This window comes from Zonotrichia albicollis, chromosome 4 (genome assembly GCF_047830755.1).
Source record: "Zonotrichia albicollis isolate bZonAlb1 chromosome 4, bZonAlb1.hap1, whole genome shotgun sequence".
Lineage (NCBI taxonomy): Eukaryota > Metazoa > Chordata > Aves > Passeriformes > Passerellidae > Zonotrichia > Zonotrichia albicollis.
Genome location: NC_133822.1, coordinates 1,844,470 through 1,865,528, shown reverse-complemented (window position 1 = coordinate 1,865,528; position 21,059 = coordinate 1,844,470). Strand labels below are relative to the sequence as shown.

Genomic DNA, 21,059 nt, shown 5'->3' with positions numbered 1-21,059 from the left:
TAATAATAATAATAATAATAATAATAATAATAATAATAATAATTTAATTATATTTTGGGCAAAAAGCACCAAAAACTTTTCTGATCCTTCCAACCCCAAAATATCCTGGAATGAAGCAAAAAATGAGAATTTTATTGGGATTATTTTCCATTTTTCTGGAGTTTTCTTCACAATCTTTGAAATTCCATTTTCAGCCCTGCTTGGAATTAAAATCCCAAAATATTTTCTTTTTTTTTTGAAGTTTCTGATCCATAAAATTCCTAAATTTGCTCTGAGGGTTTCATAATTTTGGGGAAAGGAAATTTTTGGGATTATAATATTTTATATTTAATATAATAATAAAAATAATAATTAAATATTTAAATTTTTCTCCCATAATTTGGGAGAAAAAAGGAATTTTCTACTTTAATAACTTTGGGAAAAATGAAATTTTTCCACACAATTTGAGGACTGGAAAAAGGAGAATTTTTTACTTTAATAAATTTGGGAAAAATTAATTTTTTTCCACAAATTTGGGGTCTGAGAAGGGGAATTTTCCACTTTAATAAATTGGGGAAAAATTAATTTTTTCAACTGGATTTGGGGACTGAAAAATGAGAATTTTTCCATTTAATAAATTGTGGAAAAATGAAATTTTCCACACAATCTGGGGATGGGAGAAGGGGAATTTTCCCCTCTAATAACTTTAGAAAATGGAATTTTTTTCATATAATTTTAGGACTAGAAATAAATAAAATAAAATAAAGTAAAATAAAGTAAAATAAAATGAAATAAAATAAAGTAAAATAAAATAAAGTAAAAGAAAAGAAAAGAAAATGAAATAAAATAAAGTAAAATAAAATGAAATAAAATAAAGTAAAATAAAATAAAATAAAATAAAAAAGTAAAGTAAAATAAAATAAAATAAAATAAAGTAAAATAAAAGAAAAGAAAAGAAAATGAAATAAAATAAAGTAAAATAAAATGAAATTTAAAAAATGACATAAAATAAAATAAAATAAAGTAAAGTAAAATAAAGTAAAATAAAATAAAATGAAATAAAATAAAGTAAAATAAAATAAAGTAAAATAAAGTAAAGTAAAATAATATAAAATAAAATAAAATAAAGTAAAATGAAATAAAGTAAAATAAAATAAAATGAAATAAAATGAAATAATATAAAGTAAAATAAAGTAAAATAAAATGAAATAAAGTAAAGTAAAATAAAATAAAATAATATAAAGTAAAATAAAGTAAAATAAAGTAAAATAAAATAAAGTAAAATAAAATAAAATTAAATTAAGTAAAGTAAAATAAAATAAAATAATATAAAGTAAAATAAAATAAAGTAAAGTAAAATGAAATAAAGTAAAATAATATAAAGTAAAATGAAATAAAGTAAAATAAAATAAAGTAAAAATAAAATAAAATAAAGTTAAAATAAAGTAAAATGAAATAAAATAAAGTAAAGTAAAATGAAATAAAGTAAAATAAAGTAAAATAAAGTAAAATAAAATTAAATAAAATAAAAAGAAATTAAATAAAATTAAATTAAATTAATAATAAAGTAAATAATAAAATAAATAAATCAAGAACTTCAGGATCCCTGGGGTATTGGAGGTGACAGGTTTGCAACAGGATCATTTTTAAAACCCCTTTTTAATTAACCTAAACCATTCCAGGATTTTATGACTTTAAATAAATCCCAAATCATTTCCTACATAAAAACTCAATTCCCAACCAGAATTAAGGGATGAGAAGCTTCAAGAGAAATAATTTCATTTCCAGGTGCCAAACTTCATTAAATAACAAAAAAAAATTAATTTTTTAATTTAAAAACTTTGAATTTTTGAGTTCTTACACTCAGCTGGGGATGCAAAAAAAGGGAATATCTCCAGGTTAATATATTTAAAATGACATTTCTGACCCAAAGCCGAAATTGTGTTTGGATTCTCACAGAAGAGGAAGCGCCGAGAGAAGGACGACGACGCCGTCAGCCTGAGCAGCCTCGACTTCAAGGTACTGAAAATCAATTTACAGCACCCAAAAATGAATTTACAGCGCCTATAAATTAATTTACAGCACCTAAAAGTGAATTTACAACACCTGGAAATCAATTTATAGCACCTGAAAATGAATTTACAACAGCCAAAAATTAATTTACAGCACCCAAAACTGAATTTACAGCACCCAAAAATTAATTTACAGCACCTGAAAATTAATTTCCAACACCTATAAATTAATTTACAGCACCCAAAACTGAATTTACAACACCTAAATACGAATTTACAGCACCCGAAAATCAATTTACAGCACCCGAAAATCAATTTACAACACCCAAAACTGAATTTGCAACACCTAAAAATGAATTTACAGCACCTAGAAATAAATTTACAACAGCCAAAAATTAATTTACAGCACCTGAAAATGAATTTACAGCACCTAAAAGTGAATTTACAACACCTAAAAATGAATTTACAGCACCTAAAAACAAATTTACAACACCCAAAAATGAATTTACAACACCTAAAAATGAATTTACAGCACCCAAAACTGAATTTGCAACACCTAAAAGTGAATTTACAGCACCCGAAAATCAATTTACAGCACCTGAAAATCAATTTACAACACCTAAAAATGAATTTACAGCGCCTAGAAATGAATTTACAGCACCTAAAAATGAATTTACAGCACCTAAAAATTAATTTACAGCACCCAAAAATGAATTTACAACACCTGAAAATCAATGTTTTCTTGGCATTTTAAAATGCACCCAAATATTTAAAGATGCTTCCCATGTAAAAGCTGAAATTTGGGAGTTATTGAAATATAAATATTCATTAAAATTCTTTTGATTTGATTCTTTTCCTGATGTTCTGAGGGAAAAAAATCTTAAATTGGTCCTGAGGTGAAGCTTTTCTTGATTTTCTTGGGGAAAAACTCCTTCATCCCTACTGAGGTGAAACTTTCCTGCTTTTCCCGCCTTTTTTTTTCTGAGGGAAAATGTCCTCCATTAGTCCTGAGGTGAAGCTTTTCCTCCTTTTCTGAGGGAAAAACTCCTAAATTTGTCCTGAGATGAAGCTTTTTCCCATTTTTCTGAGGGAAAAAATCCTTCATCCATTCTGAGGTGAGGCTTTTCTGAGGGAAAAATTCCTTCCCACTGTCCTGAGGTGAAGCTTTCCCTCCTTTTCTGAGGGAATAAAATCCTAAATTTGTCCTGAGGTGAAGCTTTTTCCCATTTTTCTGAGGGAAAAAAATCTTAAATTGGTCCTGAGGTGAAGCTTTTCCTCCTTTTCTGAGGGAAAAAAAAATCCTAAATTGGTCCTGAGGTGAAGCTTTTCCTGATTTTCTGAGGGAAAAAAATCTTAAATTGGTCCTGAGGTGAAGCTTTTCTTGATTTTCTTGGGGAAAAACTCCTTCATCCCTACTGAGGTGAAACTTTCCTGCTTTTCCCGCCTTTTTTTTTCTGAGGGAAAATGTCCTCCATTAGTCCTGAGGTGAAGCTTTTCCTGCTTTTCTGAGGGAAAAACTCCTAAATTTGTCCTGAGGTGAAGCTTTTTCCCATTTTTCTGAGGGAAAAATTCCTTCATCCATCCTGAGGTGAAGCTTTTCCTGATTTTCTGAGGGAAAAAACTCCTAAATTTGTCCTGAAGTGAAGCTTTTTCCTGTTTTTCTGAGGGAAAAATTCCTTCATCCATCCTGAGGTGAGGCTTTTCTGAGGGAAAAATTCCTTCCCACTGTCTTGAGGTGAAGCTTTTCCTCCTTTTCTGAGGGAAAATCTCCTAAATTTGTCCTGAAGTGAAGCTTTTTCCCATTTTTCTGAGGGAAAAATTCCTTCATCCATTCTGAGGTGAGGCTTTTCTGAGGGAAAAATTCCTTCCCACTGTCCTGAGGTGAAACTTTTCCTCTTTTTCTGAGGGAAAAAAATCTTAAATTTGTCCTGAGGTGAAGCTTTTTCCCATTTTTCTGAGGGAAAAATTCCTTCCCTCTGTCCTGAGGTGAAACTTTTCCTCATTTTCTGAGGGAAAAAAATCCTAAATTTGTCCTGAGGTGAAGCTTTTTTCTGTTTTTCTGAGGGGAAATCTCCTTCCCACTGCCATGAGGCCTTTCTGAAGGCAAAACTCCTTCATCCTTCCTAAAGTTCCTCACTCCTGAAGCTTTTCCTGCTTTTTTGAGGGAAAAACTCCTTTATCTGTCCTAAGGTGAAGCTTTTCTGAAGGAGAAATTCCTTCATCCGTCATGAGATGAAGCTTTTCCTGATTTTCTGAGGGAAAAAATCCTTCATTTGTCCTGAGGTGAAGCTTTTCCTCCTTTTCTGAGGGAAAAAAATCCTAAATTTGTCCTGAAGTGAAGCTTTTTCCCATTTTTCTGAGCGAAAATTTGCTTCACGCATTCTGAGGTGAGGCTTTTCTGAGGGAAAAATTGCTTCCCACTGTCCTGAGGTGAAGCTTTTCCTCATTTTCTGAGGGAAAATCTCCTAAATTTGTCCTAAGGTGAAGCTTTTTCCCATTTTTCTGAGGGAAAAATTCCTTCATCCATCCTGAGGTGAGGCTTTTCTGAGGGAAAAATTCCTTCCCCATCTCCTGAGGTGAAAATTTTCCTGATTTTCTGAGGGAAAAACTCATTCCCACTGTCCTGAGGTGAAGCTTTTCCTCCTTTTCTGAGGGAAAAAAATCCTAAATTTGTCCTGAGGTGAAGCTTTTTCCTGTTTTGTGAGGGAAAAATTGCTTCACCCATTCTGAGGTGAAGCTTTTCCTCCTTTTCTGAGGGAAAAATTCCTTCATCCATTCTGAGGTGAAGCTTTTCTGAGGGAAAAATTCCTTCCCACTGTCCTGAGGTGAAACTTTTCCTCATTTTCTGAGGGAAAAAAATCCTAAATTTGTCCTGAGGTGAAGCTTTTTCCCATTTTTCTGAGAGAAAATTTGCTTCACGCATTCTGAGGTGAAGCTTTTCCTCCTTTTCTGAGGGAAAAATTCCTTCATCCATCCTGAGGTGAGGCTTTTCTGAGGGAAAAATTCCTTCCCACTGTCCTGAGGTGAAGCTTTTCCACCTTTTCTGAGGGAAAAAAATCTCAAATTGGTTTTGAGGTGAAGCTTTTCCTCCTTTTCTGAGGGAAAAAAATCCTAAATTGGTCCTGAGGTGAAGCTTTTCTTGATTTTCTTGGGGAAAAACTCCTTCATCTCTACTGAGGTGAAGATTTTCCTGCTTTTCCTGCCTTTTTTCTTCTGAGGGAAAATGTCCTACATTAGTCCTGAGGTGAAGCTTTTCCTGATTTTCTGAGGGGAAAACCTCTTCCCACTGTCCTGAGGTGAAACTTTTCCTCCTTTTCTGAGGGAAAAACTCTTTTATCTGTCCTGAGGTGAAGCTTTTCCTGCTTTTCAGCAGGAAAAATTCCTTCATCCATCCTGAGGTGAGGCTTTTCTGAGGGAAAAATTCCTTCCCACTGTCTTGAGATGAAGCTTTTCCTGATTTTCTGAGGGAAAAAACTCCTGAATTTGTCCTGAAGTGAAGCTTTTTCCCGTTTTTCTGAGGGAAAAATTCCTTCATCCATTCTGAGGCGAGGCTTTTCTGAGGGAAAAATTCCTTTCCCATCTCCTGAGGTGAAAATTTTCCTGATTTTCTGAGGGAAAAACTCCTTCCCACTGTCCTGAGTTGAAACTTTACCTGCTTTTCCCGCTTTTTATTTGAGGGAAAAATTCCTTCATCCCTCATGAAGTGAAGCTTCTCCTGATTTTCTGAGGGAAAATCTCCTTCCCACTGCCATGAGGCCTTTCTGAAGGAAAAGCTCCTTCATCCTTCCTAAAGTTCCTCACTCCTGAAGCTTTTCCTGCTTTTTTGAGGGAAAAACTCCTTTATCTGTCCTGAGGTGAAGCTTTTCTGGAGGAGAAATTCCTTCATCCGTCCTGAAGTGAAGCTTTTCCTCCTTTTCTGAGGGAAAATAATCCTAAATTTGTCCTGAGGTGAAGCTTTTTCCCGTTTTTCTGAGGGAAAAATTCCTTCATCCATTCTGAGGTGAGGCTTTTCTGAGGGAAAAATTCCTTCCCACTGTTCTGAGGTGAAGCTTTTCTTGATTTTCTTGGGGAAAAACTCCTTCATCCCTACTGAGGTGAAACTTTCCCGCTTTTCCCGCCTTTTTTTTTCTGAGGGAAAATGTCCTACATTAGTCCTGAGGTGAAGCTTTTCCTGATTTTCTGAGGGAAAAAACTCCTAAATTTGTCCTGAAGTGAAGCTTTTTCCCATTTTTCTGAGGGAAAAATTCCTTTCCCATCTCCTGAGGTGAAAATTTTCCTGATTTTCTGAAGGAAAAACTCCTTCCCACTGTCCTGAGGTGAAGCTTTTCCTCCTTTTCTGAGGGAAAAAAATCCTAAATTTGTCCTGAAGTGAAGCTTTTTCCCATTTTTCTGAGGGAAAAATTCCTTCATCCATTCTGAGGTGAGGCTTTTCTGAGGGAAAAATTCCTTCCCACTGTCCTGAGGTGAAACTTTTCCTCGTTTTCTGAGGGAAAAAATCCTAAATTTGTCCTGAGATGAAGCTTTTTTCTGTTTTTCGTATGGAAAAACTCCTTCCCACTGTCCTGAGGTGAAGCTTTTCTCAATTTTTTCTTGTGTAAAACCTCCTTCATCCATCCTGAGGTGAAGCTTTTCCTGTTTTTCTGAGGGAAAAACTCTCCATTTTCTATCTGTCCTGATCCCTTTGGAGAGGGGAAGGAAGAAAAAAAGGAATTTTCCTGTGGAACCTCTTTAGTTGAGGCTTAGCTAAGTGAGGTTTGAGGTTTATTAGGCTGAAATTAAAGGTAATTTTCTGCTGGGGCATTTCCTGTGTGACCTCATGGCCAGGGCACCCTGCTGATGTCACCTCATTTGCATTTCTGAATTAATTAATTCTCCTGAATCACTTTTTCTTCTGAGGTGTTTATTCTTGATTGTTTATTCTGAATTACTCATTCTGGAGTATTTCTTCTGAATTATTTACTCACAGTTAGTTCTTCTGAATTATTTATTCTGAATATTTTTTTCTGGATTATTTATTCTGAATAACCTATTCAGAATTAATTCTTCTGGATTATTTATTTTGAATAACCCATTCAGAATTAATTCTTCTGAATTATTTATTCTGAATAACCTATTCAGAATTATTTATTCTGAATATTTTTTCTGGATTATTTATTCTGATTGGTTATTCTGGATTATTTCTTTTGAATTATTTATTCTGAATTAGTTATTCTGGATTATTACGAATTATTTATTCTTAATTTTTTTCTGGATTAGTTGTTCTGGATTACTTATTCAGAATTAGTTATTCTGGATTATTTCTTCTGAATTAGTTATTCTGAATTAGTTATTCTGGATTATTCCGAATTATTTATTCTGATTTTTTCTGAATTATTTATTATGAATTACTTATTCTGAATTAGTTATTCTGGATTGTTTATTTTGATTAGTTATTCCGGATTATTCTGAATTAGGTATTCTGGATTATTTCTTCTGAATTAATTATTCTGAATTAGTTATTCTGACAACTTTTTCTGGATTATTTATTTGGAATAACCTATTCAGAATTAATTATTCTGAATTAGTTATTTTGAATATTTTTTCTGAATCTTACATTTCCTAAAGATTCCCAAAATATTCAAGTAGAGATTTTACCTTCCCTAAATATTCCAGGAGGGATTTTACCTTTCCTAAATATTCCCAAAGTATTCAGGGATTGATTTTACCTTTCCTAAATATTCCAAATGTGCAAGGGTGGATTTTACCTTTCCCTAAACATTTCCAAAATATTCATGGAGGGATTTTACCTTTCCCTAAATATTCCCAAATGCTCAAGAGTGGATTTTACCTTCCCTAAATATTTCCAACATATTCAAGGAGAGGTTTTATTTTTCCTAAATATTCCCAAATGTGCAAGGGTGGATTTTACCTTTCCTAAGTATTTCCAAAGTATTCATGGAGGGATTTTACCTTTCCCTAAATATTCCAAATGTGCAAGGATGGATTTTACCTTTCCTGAAGATTTCCAAAATATTCAAGGAGGGATTTTATTTTTTCCTAGATATTCCCATATCTTTAAGGGTTGATTTTACCTTCCCTAAATATTCAAGAGTGGATTTTACCTTCCCTAAATATTCCCAAATGTTCATGGGTGGATTTTACCTTTCCCTAAAAATTTCCAAAATATTCAAGGAGTGATTTTATTTTTCCTAAATATTCCCAAATGTTCCAGGATGGATTTTACCTTTCCTAAATATTCCCAAAATATTCAAGGATGGGTTTTACCTTCCCTAAATATTCCAAATGTTCAAGGAGAGATTTTACCTTCCCTAAATCTTCAAGGGTGGATTTTACCTTTCCTAAATATTCCCAAAATATTCAAGGAGGGATTTTATTTTTTCCTAGATATTCCCATATCTTTAAGGGTTGATTTTACCTTTCCTAAATATTCCAAATGTGCAAGGATGGATTTTACCTTTCCCTAAATATTTCCCAAATCTTCAAGGGTGGATTTTACCTTCCTTAAATATTCCCAAAGTGTTCATGGGTGGATTTTACCTTTCCTGAAGATTCCCAAAATATTCAGGGATTGATTTTACCTTTCCTAAATATTCCAAATGTGCAAGGATGGATTTTACCTTTCCCTAAACATTTCCAAAATATTCATGGAGGGATTTTACCTTCCTTAAATATTCCCAGAGTGTTCATGGGTGGATTTTACCTTCCCTAAATATTCCCAAAAGTTCAAGAGTGGATTTTACCTTTCCTAAATATTCCCAAAATATTCAAGGAGAGATTTTACCTTCCCTAAATCTTCAAGGGTGGATTTTACCTCCCCTAAATATTCCAAATGTGCAAGGATGGATTTTACCTTTCCCTAAATATTTCCCAAATCTTCAAGGGTGGATTTTACCTTCCCTAAATATTCCCAAATTGCTCCAGGGTGGATTTCAGTGAAGTCAGAGCTGATTTTTTCGTGGCTATTTAAAGGATTTGAGTGCCTGCTAATTCCAGTGATCTCCCAGCATCCCAAAACAACCCCGGATTCCAGAGCAGCTCCTCGAGCTCTTGGATGCCCCAATGGTCTCTGGCTGGGTCATCACCTAATTTTGCTCATTTTCCAGAGTATAAATATAATATACAATATAAATACCCAGGGCTGGAATGTTAAACACAGCTCGTGGCCAGGAAACAACCATGAGTGGGGATGGCAAAAGCAGAGTGGAAAATCCTGTTTGTCCCATCCTGGAGCACTAAAAATATTTTATTTCCACTAAAAATATCCCAGCAAAAATAGCTGGGAAGGGGGGGGTTCAGGTGCTGGCAGCTCCCAAAAATGGGGTTTCAAACTGGGAATGGGGGATTTTGTTTTCCATGGAATTCGTGGTTGCTCAAGGAGTTAAAACATTCCAGGTTCTATTGAAGATGGAGGGAGAGACCCAACTTGTTTGTTCAGCATCTGACTCTGTTTATTCACTCCATCAGTCACTTTTTATAATTGTGTTAATTAAGTTCATGCATATTGCAAACCCGAGCTCACAACAGGTCAGAGATAACACACCAACTCTTCCTTATGTTTCCAACCCCAAGATTTGGGTTCTCAAAATTATTTTTGCTTTCTCAAAACAGTCAAAGATAGAATATCTACTTGTTATGAGAAAGCTGCCTGAGAACCCTGATATGCAAGGCTCTCAAGGCTTTCATGTTTGTCACTTTTACTTGTAATTAAAAACAACCTGAGAACTTCTACTGTTTACAGAAACAAGCTGTGAGAATTTACTCCTCACAACTGCCTTCCAAGCCATTTCTGAAAAAATCTCCAACAAGGTTCTGCTTGGAAGGAAGGGAATCCTGATGGATTCCACGTTCCAGGATCTGGGAAAATTGGGAGGAACTGCCCCACTGAGGAGCAGCCACCATGCAGTGCCACAGCTCCAAACTCCTCCTCTGCAGCCCAGAGCTCTGATTCCTGATTCTGGGGCTGGGGATTGAATGGAGAGCTGGGCATTGCTGTGGAGCAAGGTTTCCTAGAGGCCTTCTGTCGGTTTTCGGCTGTTTGAAGGGCCTGGAAAGGCCCGAGGTGGCCTTGGGGCAGCCGCGTATCAAAGGACGAGAAGAGGCTTCAGTTCTTCTTTCGGTTTTTATGTTTATTAATTGTTTATCTAAAAGATTTTCTCTGGGCCCGACAGAGCTCTGCTCAGCAGCCAGCCATGAGCACACTCCCCTCCCTCTGGACAGTCACCTGTCTTTATACCCAAAGTTACGTGTACAATATTTATCATTTTTCCCCAATACCTTTCACCCTTATTGCCCGGTGCACTTTTAGTAATGACCAATCCCAAAGTGCCACCATCACCACAGAAGATGGAGGAGAAGAAGAAGAAGAAGAAGGACAGGACACGCCCCAATTCCTCCATCTTACTTCTCTAAACCCCCCTGTACAGAAATCCTAAACCCTGTGTTTCACTCTCTAATTAACCAATCCCTTCACCATTCACCCCGGTGAAACCCTCCTATCCTCATACAGGTGTCGTCTCCTGTGTAGGATCAAAGTCCAGCCACCAGACACTTCTGGAACATTCCAGGACTCCCGAGCCCCCCAAGGGTGCTCTCGGTGGCACCTCAGTGCTGAGCTGCTGAGATCCCACAGCGTTCTGTCCCTTCATGGTCACCACAAACTGATGGCTTGAGAATCTGAGCTAGGACAGAATTCCAGACTAAAGCAGGGATTTATGGAAAGGATCCATGGGTGCCCCTTGGGCAGCACCAGAGCCCAGCCAGGGCTGCACCCAAGATGACCCAAAATGGCCCCAAAATGCACGAGCGCTCCCGGGCTCTCTCCCTGGGATCAGTTCTGCTCCATTTGCCCCTTGCAGTTCATTGTCCCATCCCAGCTCCAGCCCAGGCAGTCCCACCCTGCTTGTTTGGGGTTTGTGCTCCTGGGCTGGGATTTGGGGCATTTGTTGTGGTATTTTCTCAGTCCCCAGGATCAAGGAAGAAATGATGAATCTGACTCCATCTTCTCAGAAGGATAATTTATTATATTGTGATATTATATTATAGAATGCTATTACTAAACTATACTAAAGAATACAGAAAGGATCCAGACAGAAGGCTAAAAGATAATAATGTAAACTTGTGACTCCATCCAGAGCCCTGACACAGCCTGACTGTGGTTGGTCATTAAGTCAAAACAATTCAGATGAAACCAATGAAAAATCACCTGTTGGATAAACAATCTCCAACCACATCCCAAAGCAGCCAAACACAGGAGAAGCAAATGAGATAATATTGTTTTCCTTTTTCTCTGAGGCTTCTCAGCTTCCCAGGAGAAGAAATCCTGGTGAAGGGATTTTTCAGAAAATATGACAGTGACAATTTGTCCTTGGTGCCCGGCTGGAGCAGGAATTGTTTTGTGTCCCTGCTCTGTGCACACAGCTCACCATCCCTGAATGTGAAGCCCAGACCCTCACACCAAAGAATGTGAAAAATATAAAAGCTAAACCCGAGGCATCATCACCTTTCAGGATCCACTTGATGGGAACCCATCCCTGACACAGCCATCAGGAGTGGTTGGTGCTGTAAAAAATGGGTTGTGTTGTTTAACCAAACTGTCCCAGGCTGTCACCAGGACGTGGATGAGCTCCTGACACCAGCACTGATGCCCACAGTGGCATTGCCATGGTGGAAGGCTCCTCTGTGTCTCTGGGGCTGCAGAAGGGCTCAGGTGCCCTTGGGCAGAGCCAGAGTTGGCACACTGAGGTGTGAAATGAGGGACCTCTCTCAAGGTGTGTCGCAGACATTTCTTCATAGAAATCCTTCCTTTGGGATTTGTCCCTCTTCTGGGAAGCAAAGGGCCCAGAAGCAGAATGGGAACAAATTGTTATCGGCTGCTGTGAGATGTGCCAGGGCCTCCTGTGATTGGCTCATTTTGCAGGTTTCCAACTGAGGGCCAATCCCAGGAGCAGCTCAGGGGAGATTCCCTGCACACAGAACTTTGTTATTCATTCCTTCTATTCCATTCTTGGCTTAGCAGTCTCTGCAAGCTCCCTCTTTATTCTTTTTAGTATAGTTATAATGTATTATATATCTTATATCAATAAATCAAACCTTCTGATCAAGGAACAAGATTCTCATCCTTCTCTCACCCAGTGACCATCTAAGGTCACTGTGATAAAGGTGCAGGGTGAGTGATCACCCAGCCCTGCCCTGTTAAACCTGAGATTTGGGGCATTGTCCTTGGTGCCCAGCTGGAGCAGGAATTGTTTTGTCTCCCTGCTCTGTGCACAGAGCTCACCATCCCTGAATATGGAGCTCAGACCCACACACTAAAGCAGCACAGAATGGAAAAAAATATAAAATCCAAACCCTGAGGCATCATTTGGGTTTGGTGGCATGGCCAGACCAGGGTGCCATGGTCTGAAAATCCCAATCCTGCTGGGGTTTTTATGTGTTCCTGCTGCTCCAACACGTAATTTCCTTGAGTTTTTCCAGGAGAAAATGCAGGATCAGGCTGTGTGTGTCCACCCTGGGGACATTTTCAGCTCTTGGGGACACCATTCCTGCATGGCCACACTTTGGCAACCCCTGGCACAAAGGAGATGCCAGGTGTCACTTCAACAACCCGGCATTTCTATCCCTAAAAATTTCCATCAACCTGGAATTGCATGCTGGAATTTTGGAATTTGAATGTTTGTTTTCTTCAGAGTTCATCCTTTGTTCATCTCAAATTTAGTGGATGATGCTTTGGGGGCTGAAATAACAAACTGGCATGGCAAATACCCCGGAGAGGGTTTTTATTTGGTGGCAGCTTTTCCAGGAATAAATTCCAGGAATGTCACAGGGATGAGTCTGCCCAGGACTCAGTGGGAACGAAACCCCAGCCTGAAAATGAGAGGAGAGCTGAGGGCTGGCTGATTCTCTGTCACTGCAGCTCTTCCCAGCTCCCTGATTTGATAACAGGACAGGAATCACTGAGGGATTTTGCTCCTGGAAGTGAAAATCTCCATGGGAATGCAGGGCTGGAAGGCTGTGGGTGCCCCCACAGGAGAGCAGGAAGAACCGGTCTGGTTCCATGGCCTGGCTGCGTTCCTGAGGCTCCGGAAGGACGGGGAGCAGGGGAAGGAGCACTGGGAGAGCTCTTGGATTGGGGGATGTGTCCCAAGCTGGAATGGCAGCACAGGGTTTATGGGGAAATCCATCCAGCTGGGCTGTTGCTCCTTCCTTTTCCCATATTTTGGTTTTATCCGAGCGTTCCCAAGCTGCTCAGCCTTGTTCAGGATGGGTTTGCACCCAATGGGCTCCAGGAAGTTTAAGATGTTCCCTCTCCACGGCAGAAGTGGAGCAGGGACAGGTGAGGGATGTGCAGGTATCGGAGCACACCCAGAGCCAGGCTGGGGTCCCAGGGATGTGACCCTGGGAAGGGTTCTGGGACCTGCCTGCAGCCTCCACCCCTTGGGATGGATTTTTGGTGTTCATCTGCATCACTTGGGATGGATTTTTAGTGTTTATCTCCATCCCTTGGATGGGTTTATGGGGATTGTGTCCATCCCTTGGGATGGATTTTTGGTGTTCATCCCTTGTATGGGTTTATGGTGCTCATCTCAATCCCTTGGGATGGATTTTTGGTGTTCATCTCCATCCCTTGGATGGGTTTATGGATTTATGGTCATCGTCTCCAGCCCTTGCATGGGTCTGTGGTGCTCATCTCCATCCATTGGGATGGATTTATGGTGAACGTGTCCATCCTGTGGGATGGGTTTGTGGTGCTCATCTCCATCCCCTTGGGATGGATTTTTGGTGTTTATCTTCATCACTTGGATGGATTTATGGTGCTCATGTCCATCACTTGGGTTGGGTTTATGGTGATCATCTCCATCCCTTGGGATGGATTTTTGGTATTTATCTCCATCCCTTGGATGGGTTTATGGTGACCATCTCCATCCCTTGGTGTTTATCTTCATCCCTTAGGATGGGTTTATGGTGCTCATGTCCATCACTTGGATTTGGTTTATGATGCTCATCTCCATCCCTTGGCATGGATTTATGGTCATCATCTCCACCACTTAGGATGGATTTTTGTGTTTATCTGCATCACTTGGGATGGATTTATGGTGCTCATGTCCATCCCTTGGGAGGGGTTTATGGTCATCATCTCCATCCCTTAGGATGGATTTATGGTGGTCATCACTCAAGATGGGTTTATGGTGCTCATGTCTATCACCTGGGATGGATTTGTGGTTCTCATCTCCATCCCTTGGGATGGGTTTGTGGTGTTTATCTGCATCACTTGGGATGGGTTTATGGTGCTCATGTCCATCCCTTGGGTGGGTTTATGCTCATGTCCATCCCTTGGATGGGTTTATGGTGCTCATGTCCATCCCTTGGGTGGTTCATGGTGCTCATGTCCATCCCTTGGGTGGGTTTATGGTGCTCATGTCCATCCCTTGGGTGGGTTCATGATCATGTCCATCTGTTCAGTGGGTTCATGGTGCTCACCTCCACCACTCAGGATGGATTTATGATCATGTCCATCCCTTGGGTGGTTCATGGTGCTCATGTCCACCCTTGGGTGGGTTTGTGGTGCTCATGTCCATCCCTTGGGTGGTTCATGGTGCTCATGTCCATCCCTTGGGAGGGTTTATGGTGCTCATGTCCATCCCTTGGGTGGGTTTATGATCATGTCCATCCCTTGGGTGGTTCATGGTGCTCATGTCCATCCCTTGGGTGGGTTCATGGTGTTCATGTCCACCCTTGGGTGGGTTTGTGGTGCTCATGTCCATCCCTTGGGTGGTTCATGGTGCTCATGTCCATCCCTTGGGAGGGTTTATGGTGCTCATGTCCATCCCTTGGGTGGGTTTATGATCATGTCCATCCCTTGGGTGGTTCATGGTGCTCATGTCCATCCCTTGGGAGGGTTTATGGTGCTCATGTCCATCCCTTGGGTGGGTTTATGATCATGTCCATCCCTTGGGTGGATTGATGATCATGTCCATCTGTTCAGTGGGTTCATGGTGCTCACCTCCACCACTCAGGATGGATTTATGATCATGTCCATCCCTTGGGTGGTTCATGGTGCTCATGTCCATCCCTTGGGAAGGTTTATGGTGCTCACCTCCACCACTCAGGATGGATTTGCCCCATTGCTGTTGATTTTGCACAGACCCAGCTGCCCCCAGAACCCCTCCCAGCCCAGAGTGGCTGCCTGGGAGCTGCTCCTCTCAGGCCCTTGGTGGCTCCCAGCCTTTCTCCACGGGCAGGGCGTGTCCCAGGACACAGATCCCTCTGGTGGCCCAGAGCCAGCCCTGGAGCTCTGTCCCATCAGGCCAGGAGTGTCACCTCAGTGTCACCTCAGCGTCACCTCAGTGTCACCTCAGCTGGCCTTGCATCACCATGCATTCCTCACCTGCCCAGGTGTCACCACAGAGCCAGGGATCTGCACCACGTGGCCCTGCCCTGGGGACAATGTGACACCCGCGTCACCAAACGTCCCCAGACACCTCAGATGTCCCCAGGAGGAGCTCTGGGCCACGGGACACACCGGGAGCGTGTGGGTGTCACCTCGGTGTGACTCTGCCTCACCTCCCTCCCTCCTGTTCATCTCCCTGCAGAGAAACGAGATCCTGAGGCTTGAGGTGGAGTTCAGCCAGGCTCAGACCTTGGGGTTTATCCTGAATCCTTAAGATGAGTTTAACAAGGCTCAGACCTGGGGTTTTATCCTTAATATTTAGGTTGGATTCCACAAGGTTCAGACCTTGGGTTTTATTCTGAATCTTTGAGTTCAACCAGGCTCAGACTTTGGGTTTTATCCTGAATCTTTGACTTCAACAAGGCTCAGATCTTGGAATTTATCCTGAATATTTAGGTTGGGTTCAACAAGGCTCAGACCTTGGAATTTATCCTGAATCTTTGAGTTCAACAAGGCTCAGACCTTGGATTTTATTCTGAATATTTAGGTGGAGTTCAACCAGGCTCAGACCTTGGGTTTTATCCTGAATCTTTGAGTTTAACAAGGGTCAGACCTTGGGATTTATCCTGAATCTTCAGGTTGAGTTCAACAAGGCTCAGACCTTGGGTTTTATTCTGAATCTATAGTTTGAGTTTAACAAGGCTCAGACCTTGGGTTTTATTCTGAATCTTTGAGTTCAACCAGGCTCAGACTTTGGATTTTATCCTGAATATTTAGTTTGAGTTCAACAAGGCTCAGACCGTGGGTTTTATCCTGAATTTTTGAGTTTAACAAGGCTCAGACCTTGGCATTTATCCTGAATCTTCAGGTTGTGTTTAACAAGGCTCAGACCTTGGGTTTTATCCTGAATATTTAGGTCAAGTTCAACAAGGCTCAGACCTTGGAATTTATCCTGAATCTTTGAGTTCAACAAGGTTCAGACCTTGGGTTTTATCCTGAATCTTTGAGTTCAACAAGGTTCAGACCTTGGGGTTTATCCTGAATCCTTAAGTTGAGTTTAACAAGGCTCAGACCTTGGGTTTTATCCTGAGTCTTTGAGTTCAACAAGGCTCAGACCTTGGGTTTTATTCTGAATTTTTGAGTTTAACAAGGCTCAGACCTTGGGGTTTATCCTGAATCTTTAACAAGGCTCAGACCTTGGGTTTATCCTGAATCCTTGAGTTTAACAAAGCTCAGACCTTGGGTTTTATCCTGAATATTTGAGTTCAACAAAGCTCAGACCTTGGATTTTATCCTGAGTCTTTGAGTTCAACAAGGCTCAGACCTTGGGTTTTATCCTGAATATTTAGTTTGAGTTCAACAAGGCTCAGACCTTGGGTTTTATCCTGAATTTTTGAGTTCAACAAGGCTCAGACTTTGGGTTTTATCCTGAATCTTTGAGTTTAACAAGGCTCAGACTTTGGGTTTTATCCTGAATTTTTGAGTTTAACAAGGCTCAGACCTTGGGTTTTATTCTGAATCTTTGAGTTCAACAAGGCTCAGACCTTGGGTTTTATCCTGAATATTTAGGTTGAGTTCAACAAGGCTCAGACCTTGGGGTTTATTCTGAATATTTAGGTTGAGTTTAACAAGGCTCAAGCCTTGGGTTTTATCCTGAATATTTAGGTTGAGTTTAACAAAGCTCAGACCTTGGGTTTTATCCTGAATCTTTGAGTTTAACAAGGCTCAGACCTTGGAATTTATCCTGAATCTTTGAGTTCAACAAGGCTCAGACCTCGGGTTTTATCCTGAATCTTTGAGTTCAACAAGGCTCAGACCTTGGAATTTATCCTGAATCTTTGAGTTTAACAAGGCTCAGACCTTGGGTTTATCCTGAATATTTAGGTTGAGTTTAACAAGGCTCAGACCTTGGGTTTTATCCTCAATATTTAGGTGGAGTTCAACAAGGCTCAGACCTTGGGTTTCATCCTGAATCTTTAACAAGGCTCAGACCTTGCGTTTTATCCTGAATCTTTGAGTTTAACCAGGCTCAGACCTTGGGTTTTATCCTGAATTTTTGAGTTGAGTTCAACAAGGCTCAGACCTTGGGGTTTATTCTGAATTTTTGAGTTTAACAAGGCTCAGACCTTGGGTTTTATCCTCAATATTTAGGTCCAGTTCAACAAGGCTCAGACTTTGGAATTTATCCTGAATCCTTAAGATGAGTTTAACAAGGCTCAGACCTTGGGTTTTATCCTGAATCTTTATATTGAGTTCAACAAGGCTCAGACCTTGGGTTTTATTCTGAATGTAAAGTTGAGTTTAACAAGGCTCAGACCTTGGGTTTTATCCTGAATATTTAGGTGGAATTTAACAAGGCTGAGACCTCGGGTTTTATCCTGAATCTTTGAGTTCAACAAGGCTCAGACCTTGGGTTTTATCCTGAATCTTTGAGTTCAACAAGGCTCAGACCTTGGGTTTTATCCTGAATATTTAGTTTGAGTTCAACAAGGCTCAGACCTTGGGTTTATCCTGAATCTTTGAGTTTAACAAGGCTCAGACCTTGGGTTTTATCCTGAATCTTTGAGTTTAACAAGGCTCAGACCTTGGGTTTTATCCTGAGTCTTTAACAAGGCTCAGACCTTGGGTTTTATTCTGAATCCTTGAGTTTAACAAGGCTCAGACTTTGGGTTTTATCCTGAATCTTTGACTTCAACAAGGCTCAGATCTTGGAATTTATCCTGAATATTTAGGTTGGGTTCAACAAGGCTCAAACCTTGGAATTTATCCTGAATCTTTGAGTTCAACAAGGCTCAGACCTTGGATTTTATTCTGAATATTTAGGTGGAGTTCAACCAGGCTCAGACCTTGGGTTTTAACCTGAATATTTAGGTGGAGTTCAACCAGGCTCAGACTTTGGGTTTTATCCTGAATATTTAGGTTGAGTTTAACAAGGCTCAGACTTGGATTTTATCCTGAATCTTTAAGATGAGTTTAACAAGGCTCAGACCTTGGGTTTTATCCTGAATCCTTGAGTTTAACAAGGCTCAGACCTTGGGTTTTATCCTGAATATTTAGGTCAAGTTTAACAAGGCTCAGACTTTGGGTTTATCCTGAATCTTTGAGTTTAACAAGGCTCAGACCTTGGGTTTTATCCTGAATCTTTGAGTTCAACAAGGCTCAGACCTTGGGTTTTATCCTCAATATTTAGGTTGAGTTCAACAAGGCTCAGACCTTGGGTTTTATCCTGAGTCTTTGAGTTCAACAAGGCTCAGACCTTGGGTTTTATTCTGAATATTTAGGTGGAGTTAAACAAGGCTCAGACCTTAGGGTTTATCCTGAATATTTGAGTTTAACAAGGCTCAGACCTTGGATTTTATTCTGAATATTTAGGTTGGGTTTAACAAGGCTCAGACCTTGGGTTTTATCCTTAATATTTAGTTTGAGTTTAACAAGGCTCAGACCTTGGGGTTTATTCTGAATCCTTGAGTTCAACCAGGCTCAGACCTTGGGTTTTATCCTGAATCTAAAGTTGAGTTCAACCAGGATCAGACCTTGGGTTTTATCCTGAAAATTTAGGTGGAATTCAACAAGGCTCAGACCTTGGGTTTATCCTGAATCTTTGAGTTCAACAAGGCTCAGACCTTGGGTTTTATCCTGAATATTTAGTTTGAGTTCAACAAGGCTCAGACCTTGGAATTTATCCTGAATCTTTGAGTTCAACCAGGCTCAGACCTTGGGGTTTATCCTGAATCTTTAGGTGGAGTTTAACAAAGTTCAGACCATAGATTTTATCCTGAATCTTTGAGTCTAACAAGGCTCAGACCTTGGGTTTTATCCTGAATCCTTAAGATGAGTTCAACAAGGCTCAGACCTTGGGTTTTATTCTGAATCTAAAGTTGAGTTCAACCAGGATCAGACCTTGGGTTTTATCCTGAAAATTTAGGTGGAATTTAACAAGGCTCAGACCTTGGGTTTCATCCTGAATCTAAAGTTGAGTTCAACCAGGCTCAGACCTTGGGTTTCATCCTGAATCTTTAACAAGGCTCAGACCTTGGGTTTGATCCTGAGTCTTTGAGTTCAACCAGGCTCAGACTTTGGGGTTTATTCCGAATCTTTGAGTTCAACAAGGCTCAGACCTTGGGTTTTATTCTGAATCCTTAAGTTGAGTTTAACAAGGCTCAGACCTTGGGTTTGATCCTGAATCTTTGACTTTAACAAGGCTCAGACCTTGGGTTTTATCCTCAATATTTAGGTTGAGTTTAACAAGGCTCAGGCCTTGGGTTTTATTCTGAATCCTTGAGTTTAACAAGGTTCGGACCTTGGGGTTTATCCTGAATCTTTGAGTTCAGCAAGGCTCAGACCTTGGATTTTATCCTGAATCTAAAGTCAAGTTCAACAAGGCTCAGACCTTGGGTTTTATCCTGAATCTTTGAGTTTAACAAGGCTCAGACCTTGGGTTTTATCCTGAATATTTAGGTTGAGTTCAACAAGGCTCAGACCTTGGGTTTTATCCTGAATCTTTGAGTTTAACAAGGCTCAGACCTCGGGTTTTATTCTGAATATTTAGGTTGGGTTTAACAAGGCTCAGACCTTGGAATTTATCCTGAATTTTTGAGTTCAACAGGGCTCAGACCTTGGGTTTGATCCTGAATCTTTGAGTCTAACAACGCTCAGACCTTGGGTTTTATCCTGAATCCTTAAACTGAGTTTAACAAGGCTCAGACCTTGAGTTTTATCCTCAATATTTAGGTCGAGTTTAACAAGGCTTGGACCGTGCATTTTAGGAGAAATGGGTTTGATACTTTCTAAAAAAAGATCAGTTCAAGGCAGGCTCTGTGTGCTCCTCCCCAGAGTCAGCGTCACTTTGGTGGTAAAAATAGCAGATTTTAGTAATCCAGGAAAGCATTTTTGTGTCTGGAAGAGTCACAGCCTGTCCCGTCAGCAAGGGGAGACTCAGTGTATCCTGAATTTCTGCGAATCCTCAGCGTGCTGGCCTTGCATGGCAGAGGTTAAGTGGCTGCAGATTTGCTGAGAGAAGCAAACAAAGCCAAAAATCAAAAATCCAAGGGAGGGGACAGCAGGATTTTCCTTTTTCTCCTCCTCCTCAACTCTGCTAAACGCTGTTTGCAAACCTGCTGCTGGAACCCACCCCAAATTTCTCCCCCTTGAAGCAGCACAAACCAACTTGAGTTTATTTTTACCAGCCCAAGAAAGTTTTTATTTCTTCAGCAGTGCCAGGAAATAAAGGGAGCTGAAGAAACAAACAGAAAATGCAGAGCAGCTCCAGCCGGGCCTGCCGAGACAGGCCAGCCCACAGCGCTGCCAGCACGGCTTTAACTCAGAGCAGACTTTAAAGCACAGGTCTAGACAAGAATTAATATTTTTTTAAACATTTTGCAGCAGCAAAGGTTTTATATGCTCCAGTGTTGGCAAGGAGAGCAGCTGTTAACAGGAGGTTGTCCCACCACGCTGCGAGTGCCAGGAAAAAACACTAAAAATGGGGAAAAAAAGCAAATATAGGCTTGGCTCTGCCCTCCTTGCAGCAGAGCCTCTTGGAGATTCTCGTTTTTCACAGAATCCCAGGATGGGTGAGGTTGGGAAGGACCCCAGTGGGTCACTGGTCCCACTCTCTGCTCCAGCAGGGCCATCCCAGGGCACAGGGAAGTGTCTGGGAATGTCCCCAGGGAGGGAATTCCAGC

The 21,059-nt window shown here is 40.3% G+C and overlaps 1 protein-coding gene across 1 annotated transcript in view; it reads left to right on the top strand.

Moving 5' to 3' along the window:
- NET1 (neuroepithelial cell transforming 1) overlaps positions 1–21,059 on the top strand; it is a 79,011-nt gene that overhangs the window by 31,844 nt on the left and 26,108 nt on the right. The window contains exon 3 of the mRNA XM_074540379.1: positions 1,939–1,998. Within this exon, the coding sequence (XP_074396480.1) occupies positions 1,939–1,998 (60 nt within the window). The remainder of the gene's footprint in view (positions 1–1,938; positions 1,999–21,059) is intronic.